We start from the raw sequence: 11,319 nt of genomic DNA, 5'->3' as shown, positions 1-11,319 counted from the left end.
CCTACATTGAACACCTTCAAGAGTAAATTGGATGCTTATCTTGCTGGGATCCTACGACCCCAGCTGACTTCCTGCCCTTCGGGCGGGGGGCTGGACTCGATCTCCTGAGGTCCCTTCCAGCCCTGATGTCTATGAAATCTGGTGGCCAATTTCTGAGCTTGCAACGTGCTTTTTTGTGCACATACCTTCAGCCCATGAGCAATTCTCAAGAGCATGGTGGGGCAAAGAAGGGCAGTCGGGAGACAGAAGCACCACAGGACGCATAACAGGTGACCTATTTATCGAGTAACCTTGCTGGGCAAAAGTACCATCATACTACAGGAAAGTTTCGTCAGCAGCCAGTTTCTTTCAAATAAGCCATGACTTTAACCCTCTGTTGACAAGCTGTTTTTCAAGAACCTAGTGTTGTGCTGGAGAAGCCCAAGCCCTGCACCTACATCTTACAAAACTGTGTGGGCCGTGAGAGGCAGGTTTGTACTGGATCCATCCTGGAGATTCAACATAAAAGACAAGGATGGGGAATCTACACTACCAGTTTCAAAACCCAGGTGTTTGGGTGATCATGGTTGCTTTCTTTATAAATCTAAAAGAAAAAAAGGAAACAAGCGGAAAAGGGAAGAAAGTTTTAACTGAGGCAACAGCAGCTGCACTATAAATACCTGTGAAACAGAAAGGTTTAAAGATGTTTCCTGCCTGTGGAGAGAGACTCAGATTTCCCAAGGGGAGTGGGTGTTGTATCCTATGCCCCACAAGCATGCTCTCCTGGGAAACCAAGCCGTTACCTCCTTCCTTTTAAGGAAGACTGAGTTTCAACAGGGAGTTCTCAAATCTAGCCAGTTCATGCAGTGTTTAGGGGCATTGAAAACCAAGGGTCCCAGAAAGTCAAAGTTTTATATGCAGCTACAAGAAGAATGCAGGGTGCATGTGACATGAACACTCTTGAGTGTACACCACTGGGGAGCAGGTATACCAGTCTCAGAAATATCAATAACAACACTAACTTAGTCTTCAGAGCAATAACTCACTGACCACTGAATTTATAGCTGCAGATGTAAGCATGATCCATTACAGTAGAGAAGTGTAACTAGAAATGCTAGCAGGCCTACATCTCAGACCAGCAGTGAATCATTCACCACCATGACAAGTCTGATCTCTACTCAAAAGGGAGGTTGGAAACTACACTTATGTCCATCCAAGGTATCCACCCAAGAATCAACCAGCCACAGCCTTCTGCAACAACTTCCCTCAAAAGTTATTATAAAGCAGCTGGCATGCAGACTAGCTCCAGACACGTTTTTTTTTGAGATGGGGGCACAATCCTGTAGAGGTTAAGGGATAGCAGGCAGGTAACCACCCCAACAGTTTTGGAACTGCTCATCAACAATGTCGCCGTACCTGTCAATTTTCTTTTAAGCCATCAAGACCATGAGAGGTAGAAGGTGCCAGTAGTAAATCTCAGGAAAGCACTAGACACAGCACATTAGCGCCAAAATCCAAGATGAACTCCAAGTGAAACATCTTGTTGGAAGTCCAGGGCTCTCTCTGTCAAAAAGCTTGAAAAAGCCACCCCAGAAGCAATCTTATCCATCTCTGAAAGACACAGTCCAGGGAGGCTCCCTGAGATCAAGAGAAGGAAGTAAAGGGATGTGGCTTAATCAAACTATAGGTTACCCAAAAGAGTTCAGTTAGGCAGATCAGGTGAGTGTCTAAGACAAGTGTCTTCTCTTGGTTTTATTCACAGCTCAGCACATGTACCCCGTCATGTGCCTATGGGACTCAATCATAGTCTTATCCTGTTAAATATAAGCCTCACAAGTAAGGGACAATCCAGCTCCAGAAAGTGTCTTGGCAACCTCTTGTGAGATATCTTGCTCCAGAAAGGATTAATATCTCGATTGTGAAAAACTGTGGTTTAGGAAAACTGTGTCTATTCTTTTTTCACTGGCACAAATACCAGAGTATTGTCTTCATAAAAACAATAAAAAATTTAACAACCTCTGAGATATTATTTACCAACTGAAATCACAACTATGATAGAGTGGAATATTATTTTGCATTGACATTCCAATTAAACTCACCTCTGGCAAACAAAACTCAGGCACGGAGTCTACAAACACATGGCCAGAACAGTCCTTTAGCTCCTATAAGAAAGGATATTAAGAGATGAGGGTGGTGGGAGGGGAGATTATATATATATATATTATATATATATAAAAAAATAAAAAATGAACCCAAGGACATTTTCCAACACCAAAAGTTATACCACTTCAAATCTTTGGGAGATCCCTTCATTTACCATAGGCAAATTCCACATTTTGCTACTTTAATAGCTTATTCCAAAATCAAATGCCCCTTTTCTGCATGGAGGGTTTGCCTGCCAGGAGATTAGGACCTGGTTTTGAATACCGAAATAAGACAACATGAAGGTGTTCCTGACCACCTCGTGTTTGAGAAAGAACAAGTTTGAAAAGGGTTGAGTTACAAAGAGAAGTAAAAGAATCTTTCTCCAGTGCCATCAGAACGTGGGTTTCCAGCTAAGGCTGGAGATGTACTAGCTAGGATTTACCGATTACAAGTTCATTTGCTCTGGAGAGCAGATCTATCTGCTCTGGTTTTGTGATTCAGTTTTTAGAAATAAAGCAAGCCCTGCAGAACAGGAGATGGAAGGGCCTGCTATTAGGACCTCTTCCATCTCTGTCTGCAGAGTCTGCTCAACAACTTTTAAGTCTTTTAAGGTATTTTATCATTTGGAGCCCAGTCTTGATCCTAATTAAATCAATGAAAGTCTGACAATAATAAGAGCAAGACATGGCTTGTAGACTATACATCAGCATTTAACCCAGCATCTTTCCCTGGTTTAAATTTTGTGTTATGTCTCCTGTTTAGTTTCATTTTCTTCAATCTTGATTTTTTCCAAGACTGCAACATCAACTGCAGACTTTGGACAGAAAACTCAAAACTTGCAGTTATGCATCTAAGGGAAATGAAAGGGGTCTCAAATCTCATCCTAGCCAACATCCTGCATGTTGTAAGTCAGCCACACACAACCTGTTCTTATAAACACTTGTTTCCTGTCCCACAGACAGTGGTCCCAGCCAGCCTTAGACTGACAGAATTAAAGACTGAATCCAATTCTTAATAATTACAGTGCACCTGCCAACTAATAACAAATGAGCAATTACATCTAATGGCAGAAGTCTCCTAACCTCATCTCCAGGGAGTTAAGAATGATTAAAGCTAGATCATGGTGAATTTCAATATCTCTCATGGACTTTGATAGCATTATGCTGTGCAGTTACAAAACCTATGTGAGAGACGTCCTCCTTACATGATGAAATGTCTTCCTTAACCCTTGCCCCCTTCTTTTCCACCATCAGTCAAAGAACCTGTCATTCAAAGCCGTTGCAGCGGTCAGTGTTAGGGTAGGAGTTGCTGCCTTTACATTAATATAACATGATTTCAGCTGACACTGTATTGGCTCAAAGAGCCTTCTGAATCCATACAATACCAAGGGGACTACAGAAATTCAGATACACTGTCTAAAAAGACACCAGTAGCCTACCATGTCTTTGCGTACAGTCTACAGTAAAAAAGAGATGTACTCTGACTTGGTCCTGACAGGCATTTAGACTGGCATTTATTTTCAAAGGCAGTATAGTTCAGGGCATCAGACTGGGAGTAAAGAGAACTGGGCTTCTTCCAGTTTTGCCACTGACCCACTCTGGGGAAGTCACTTGACTGTGGTGTTGAGCAAGTACAATTGTTATCTTCAACCAAAGGAAAATCTGACCTCCAATATGGGAATTTCTGTTTCCCTACCTCCAAAAGAACCAGAGCAGCAACCTTTCCCAATTCTTAAGTCACACATAAGTGTCCATTACAGCTTTCAATATTGTGGCTGTCATGTAAAGAAAAAGAAGCGATTAAAATGGTAGCTTCTTTAATAACATCTATAACTACATATATATGAATTGCATCTGCCTATTTTATTGGCATTACACAAGGCTTTATGCCTGTTATTTCTCCTGCGGGAGATCAAGCTGGATGCTTCAACAGAATGCTCAGATAAATTCTGGCAACAAAGACTTTGCAATGGCAGACAATGTGAGAGGCAGAAAGATCACACCTCTCAAGTGAAACTGGAATGAAAGGAATCTTGTCCAATAAAACTCAGTGACAAAACTCCTATCGATTTCAGCAGAGCCAGGATTTCTCCCCAAGAATCCAGTCCCCCCTCCACCACAGACTTTCTGTATGACCTTGGACAAATCACTCCATCTTTCTCAGTCATCCTCATTGAAAAAAAACAGGGCTAACTTACCTAAGTGATTTATGAGGCACGAGTGTCAGTGAAATACTTTGAGATCTCTGAATGAAAAGCGTTATGGAATCGCTAAGTATTATTAGAGATGAAGCCCCGTGCAATAAGAGAAAACACAAATAAGTCACGCTGACTGCCTCGGCATTTTTAAAGGGTTCTTAAAACCAGCTACCTCTGAAGACTGAACGCCTCAGAGCTACTATTCAGATTTTGTATCAAAACATTCTGCTCCACCAAGGACGTCTCTGATGTTAATGGCATGCACAGAAATATATGCAACGAGTCAGCACACAAATATTGTTACTGTACTGCAGCTCCATCCATGTCAGGTGTTTTTTTGCATGGCAAGGATATTCTACAATCAGTATATTACCTTGTCCAGAAAAGTGTTTCCGTCTTTTAAAACCCAGCCAGGGAGTTTGGACAGCCTGGGACTGCAAAGAAAAAAAATATATATTTGTAAAATAAATGAACCCGTTGTTTTTTTGTTAAGCTCAGACTTTGTACTTGGTGTGGTAGGAGAATCAGAACACAATCCTTGCCTCGAGGAATGTACAATCTCAATAAAAAGAGTTACACAATTTCATGGTGTTTAAGTGCTCATTGACATGATGATTACAACTCACAGTTACGGCACCTGTTTGGTAAGAAAACTAGTAGAAGCAAGGATATGTGAGGATTTTGAACCGAGTTACTTATGGTAAGACTTCTAATAAGCATACAGCACTGTCATCTCCACTGAGGTCAACAATAAAAATAAGAGCAAGGAGGAGCAACACTAAGCACTTTGTAAAATCCCACTGTTAAACTATACACAGAAATGAAGCCAGTGGTAACTCAACTAATGTACTAAATCAGAGAAAGAGTAAATGCAAAACAAGGTTACTGGGGAACCATAAGATCTTTATGTCCACCTAAAACATGGCTTCATATATAGATGTTATATAGAAGACCCACATGGATTGCCTAACAATATAGCTACTTGTGCTAGAGGGCAAGGTTACTCTGCATAGATCTGTACTATATCATTTGGCTACTATTGTAGGCGTGATATCTTGTATTTTAACATCAATAAAGAACCCTCAAGGATGACATCCCAATAAAGCATTTACAGTAGGTATTGCTGCCACGCTCCCTGTTACTACGGTGAAGTATCACCACTGAAATGCAACACTTGACTTTTGAGGGCCTGCAACTAAGCTGTAAATCTCTGTCTGCTCAGATTTAAGGTGCTCACATAAACACAGAAAAAAGAAAGAGAACATGCAGTTAAGGTGATTCAGTGGACACCACTTGTTTGAGAGAGATCCCGAGGGAGACTTGGATCCTATAACCCTGTTGACTCAGGTAAGATTTGAAGACTTTCTGCACCCACCTCCATGCAGAGGTAGTCAGATATAGGCTAAATAGGCCTCTAAATGAGAAACTTGAGCAGAGGCAGTGACTGAATGGCTCAAGGACAGGGGTGTAGAGGGCTGCATCCATCTCATTAGCATTGCAGATCACAAGGATGGGAGACAGAGGGGCAATTAAGACAGGAGGGGTGGTGGAGACTGAGGACAAGATACAAAACCAGACAAGCGGGATGAAAAGTCAAGGGACTGAAGCAGTTGATGCCTCTCTGAAAACTAGGAGCGTGATTCTCAGTCAGGTTGGAAATGGGCAGGCAGGATGAAATGGAGTGAAATTAACTCTTTTCCTGGATCACAAAAACAATTTGATTGCAGTGTGCTGGAGACTCAAGGAAGTTCATGTTAAGAAAATGAGAAAGAATTGGAAAAAAAATCCAACTCTAAGGCAGAGTTCAAGGGAAGAACAAGTGCATGCAATATGCTGCAAGTGCTAAACTTTTAGATGAGCGAGATGAGGAAAGAGAAAGAAGATTTGGTGTAGTCAACTCCAAGGCAAACAGCTACAGCAGCAAAATTCGTAACTGGGTCCTGGGTGGAAGTAGAATTGAGAGACGGGGCAAAAAAAAGACTCTTTTCCTTGAAGTCAAAAAGGAGCACAGTTCCCACTGACATAGTTTTGACATTGTAATGCAGTGATTGATTAACCTAAAATAGCTAGAACTATCGCATAAATATTGTGAGCCAGTGTGACACTGTGCTAGACAGGAAAGGTTACATGCACGTTCATTTTACCTCTTTTCATTTGACTTTGTTATAGGAGAGAAAATTTCAGGTGATCCACTTGTTTCCAAGGCCACAGGCTGGCATGAGTGTATGGGGAAGGTAAATGCATGCTTTATGTACGAATGGTGATGGAACAAGTTGGTAAGAACAGGAAAGGGAGTCTGTGCAGCTCAGGCTAAGCAGCTTTGTGATCGACTTCGCCAAAGAACCAGAACATCCAAGAATGTTGCCTCCCTCAATAAGCCAAGAAAAACAGGGCTTCCGTCACGGAAAATTTTAAGCAAACATGACACAGCTCATTTAAGTTAAAAGAGGAGGCTTCAAGTGGGTCTGTATCAGCTATCTTGAAAGAGGAAGTGCTACCAAGAGGAGAGGAAATCTATCCATTGATTAAGACACTAGCCCTAGGACATGGGTTCAACTTTCTGTCCTGCCACTAGTTTTCTGTGAGACCTTAGGCAGTCTCAGACCCCTCTGTGCCTCATTTTACCACCGGGGAAATGCAGAGTAGTGGCACTTTCCTAACACGTGGGGGCCTGGAAGTGGAATAATTAGATTTAAAATTGTGAAGCGCAGCTAAGTTAACTAGGAACATGTAAGCACAAGACAGAGAGATATGGATCCCTAAGATCCAGCTGTGCTCTTCCATGAGATCTCACTGACAACTTCCAGCAACACATCCTACATAAAGAGCACTGAAGAGATGGGTTTTGTCCCCAGACCAACATGCTCAGGACATTTGTTACTGCAAGGGGTGTTCAATCACTTTACTGACATAATTGATTAGATTTGGATCCAATTAGTTGCTTCCGTTATGTCAGAAGGGGTCAAATCTAATATCTTTCCCTATTGAGTTTGAGTCAGTTTTTCTGAGATATACTGGAGCTGCTTGGGGATTTTAGGTTATGACCTACAATTTGACTGCATATTCACTGTGTCTGCTGTGGGGAAAGGTAGTTAACGTGTTCTCAAGGAGTGTCAATAACAGCAACCGCTAGCCCCACCTTCCTCAATCACACAATTTTGCCAATTACTGTGCTCTTCCGTCTTGGGGCAGACTTATGAGCAGTAGCTCTGAAAATATCTGGGATTGTTAGATTTTCAAAATCACTTTAGCATCTACTGCTGTTTCTTGATGTAGCATGTAGGGAGCCCATCAGATTTTGGACAGAGGCTAGGTATCCATGCCGACTGTTTCATAAACCATGATTTTCCCATATTTCCATAGAGATACGCACTATTGCTTTCCAAATCCACCATTTTAGTAACCTGCTCAATCTTGTGCATGAACAAAACCCACCCTACTTAAGTGGCTAGTTTCACTGCCTGCTGCACTGGTTTGCAACCATGGTGCTGTGACGCAGGAGGTGCTCTTACTGCTGCTATAGCAGCCAGGTAAAACTGCTCTGCACACAGGGTGTGGCACATACCTGCTTTATTAGGGCTCTTAGTTTGCACCCTAAAGCAGGTGGAACTGTCCTGAGTGCCTGTTTCCAGGAGGTGTTGTGCAGTATTGGACTGGAAAGGGCTGGAGCATGAGCTTGTTCTCCTGTCTGCTTTAGGCTGATCGGGGAGCCCTACTGAGGCAGAAACATGTGCATGTGCCACAGCCCCTCCTGGGCTGGCTCTGCAGCAGATGCATGGAGCAGATTTACCTGGCAGCAGCACCATCACCCAGCTGAGCAGCTCTGAGATACTGTTGTGCACAACAGTGATTCTCAATGGGGGATGCCGCCACATTCAACGACACTTGTGGAGGGGTGCCCAGATTCTGAAAAGGTTGAGAACCACAGGTCTACTGATCGGAGCACAAACTCAGTGAGTTGACATGTGGGTTCTACTCTTGGCTCCTCCACCAGCTCACTACGGGTCTCTAGACAAGTCACACACCATCACTACCACTCCAATTCTACCTGCCTCAACCGATGAGGTCAATTAAAACGCTCTTCATGTAAAGATTTGAAAAGTGTAAGCGTTATTTTCTTTTCACTCATTCAGGCTCTGCAGAACAGCCTGAGAAGGTGGTTAAACAGTACTTTGGGTTCCCTGCACTCAGTTACCCATTCATCTCATCTCGCATGAAGAAGCCAGAAAGATGACAGATATGTGACCTCACTTGTGCTGAGCAGATGCAGCAATACTTTACTGAAGCTTAGAATAAATTATCTGGAAAAACCAATCAATAAATCCATAAAACGTCTTCCGTCTACTGAGCCAAAGGACGTTATTTTGATAAAGGGAATTTTTAAGTGAACAAAGTATATTTATGATATCAGATGATGCTGTTCATTTGTATCCTTCTCCCCCCTCCCTCTGCCAAGACAGCATTTCAAACAAAGCACTCCAACTGCAGCCTGAGACACAAGGACTAAACGCTTACAGGCTGTAGTCCGTACCTCTGAACCAGCGGCAGCGGGAGGAAATTGAGAGCAGAAGTCATATCCAGTCCGCAGTCTAACATGATGGTGGTGGATTTGAACTTGAGTACGTTGCATGGCAAAGTTGGATGGCCTGACAAGCAGTACTGAAAGAAGAAAACTAGAATCAGCTAGTGATCAGCCATAACAAAGAAAACGCTACCAAGGTAGTATGCACTGGCTTTGATTAATAACAATGGCACAGTCTAATGAGATACACAGCTTCCTGGCACTTGGCCTTGCAGGGGAAATCATTCACAGGTAGACTGCGTGGGCAGCAGCCCTAAGTGTGCACTCACCTGCTTCCATTTCTCTGAGTGAACATAAACCTTGGAGAGTGGGCAATCGCAATCACACTGACAGAACATCCTGTACCCTCGAAATCCCCAAGTGCTTTGCAAGTTTATCAAGCTAATATATGAATTATATAAACAGAGGTCATTTCAGATACACTTGAGAAACATTCACCTCTAGAATGGAGTGGCAGGTATTTAACAACGCACAGCAACAGTTTAAGCCAGAGGCAAAGAATAATTCTCCATGTAATTGAAACTGCAGGTGTAACATAATCGCACGAGTGAGAATGTGGCCAGGAACCAAAGATTAGCTTCCTTTCTTGGGGAAGGAGTTCAAAGGGACTTTTCATGATCAAAAGTGGCCAAGATTTTGGTTTTACATCTCAAAGACAGCACTTCTTCCCTGGTTACATTATGGTCATGCTTAGCTTTTAAATGAACGTTCTGATCAATTAAGACTAAGGATATCAATTAGGTGTTTAAATGTCTGTGCAGTGCTTTGAATACAGAATGCAAGTGTCTAAGTGCCTAGTTCACATTTTAATCATTTGTACCATTTGTTTGCTTCATGCATTTCACTGTGTTTTGTGACTAAGGGTAGATTAGCAAATTTCTAACACCACTCCCAACATATTAGCACAAGTCAAAAATTGTTGAATCACAGCTCCCAAGGAGAATGTTTACCCCAGCCCCCCCAAAGGTGGTTTTCAATCTTACTTAGAAAGCAATTATAAATCTCATGTTAATCATGAAGCCTTTCTTTTTTGTATTTTCTTAAAATTTAGACCAGAAAACCTAAATTAAACAGTGTTGCTAAAGTCTGGTCGTCAGCACAGCTTTAAAATAACTTTTAGGGCCCATGTTTATGAAGTCTCAAGTATACAGAGTCCCACTGAAGTCAACAGAACCACTCATGGATGTAAAATGAATTGCAGGCCTAAGACTTGGAGGACAATAACTTTAGCAATCAATGCCATACATCCAGCAACTGCAAGGAGTTGTAGAAAAAACAAGACCAATAAAATAATATTTTTTTACCCAATTTAACTAGGGGTATTATTTAATAATACTACACGGATAGTTTTTTACTAGGATCTCCCTTACCTTAATCATATAACTCCCCCCTTTTTACCTTGAATGGATGAGTATCCTCCAAAGCCTATTAAAAACATGGGAAAATCCCCCTTTTTCTTTATGCCTTATTCATTGTCCCCTATTGACTTTCAGCTAATCTAAGTTATACTGCTTTTAAATTCAATAGGTAATTTCCATCCTGGTTATAACACTTATTATTATCTCAAGCTCATTAAAGCAGACCTGCGGCATGCCCCTGGGCCTATCTAACCAGTGGGTCTATTTTGCTATGAAGTTCATATTTTTATGCATCTCTTCCATTTTTTTTTTAAACATACCTCATTCACTGTTCTGGACATCTATTCCTTGATTAGAAATCATGACACACAAACAAAGCACCTCCCATCAACATATCTACTTAAGCCCATGGACAAGATTGCTCAACAGCCCTACAGAAAGGAGAAAAACAGACTTTGCAAAGGAAGTTGAGATACTGATAAATGTGGGCTCTGACAGACAGAAGGAAGAAGGGCCAAACCCAAGTCTAAAGTAAGGCAGAAGGCAAAGCAGGGCAGCACTTTATAGACTAACTTGTTCAGAGAGGCATGAGCTTTCAGAGGCTACAGCTTAGCTCACTGGGTACTAATCCATTCATAGGTCATGTTTCTCTGAATGAATTAGTCTATAAGGTGCCACCCTGCCCTGCTTTCTCCATATGATATCAAAACACACTATAGAGGGAAGCATTCTCTGATGGTGAACTACCTACAAGTAGTGGGGTACTGTTATACCAGATTAAGAAATGAGAGGGTACACATGCTTAATCATTATGCAAAGGATTGATTTGTGTCAGTGGTTTTCAACCTGTGGTCCACGGACTCCTATGGGGGGGGGAAGACTATCATAGAATCATAGAAGCAGGGTCGGAAGGGACCTTATAGATCTTCAAGTCCGACCCCCTGCCAGGGCAGGAGAAAAAACTGGGCTCATAGATTTTCATAGACATCAGGGCTGGAAGGGACCTCGGGAGATCATCGAGTCCAGCCCCCTGCCCAAAGGGCAGGAAGTCAGCTGGG

General features: G+C 42.1%; 1 protein-coding gene across 1 annotated transcript in view; it reads right to left on the bottom strand.

Annotated features, from left to right (window-relative positions):
* The window catches only part of INTS9 (integrator complex subunit 9), an 80,533-nt gene that overhangs the window by 64,845 nt on the left and 4,369 nt on the right, over nucleotides 1–11,319 (bottom strand). The window contains exons 2-4 of the mRNA XM_019537211.1: nucleotides 8,853–8,980; nucleotides 4,695–4,755; nucleotides 2,079–2,141 (exon numbers count right to left, since the gene is read on the bottom strand). Of these exons, the coding sequence (XP_019392756.1) occupies nucleotides 2,079–2,141; nucleotides 4,695–4,755; nucleotides 8,853–8,980 (252 nt within the window). The remainder of the gene's footprint in view (nucleotides 1–2,078; nucleotides 2,142–4,694; nucleotides 4,756–8,852; nucleotides 8,981–11,319) is intronic.

The sequence above is a fragment of the Crocodylus porosus genome, unplaced genomic scaffold (genome assembly GCF_001723895.1).
Source record: "Crocodylus porosus isolate Cpor-Errol unplaced genomic scaffold, CroPor_comp1, whole genome shotgun sequence".
Lineage (NCBI taxonomy): Eukaryota > Metazoa > Chordata > Crocodylia > Crocodylidae > Crocodylus > Crocodylus porosus.
The sequence above is the reverse complement of the archived record's forward strand: the minus strand, read 5'-3'. Positions and strand labels throughout refer to the sequence as shown.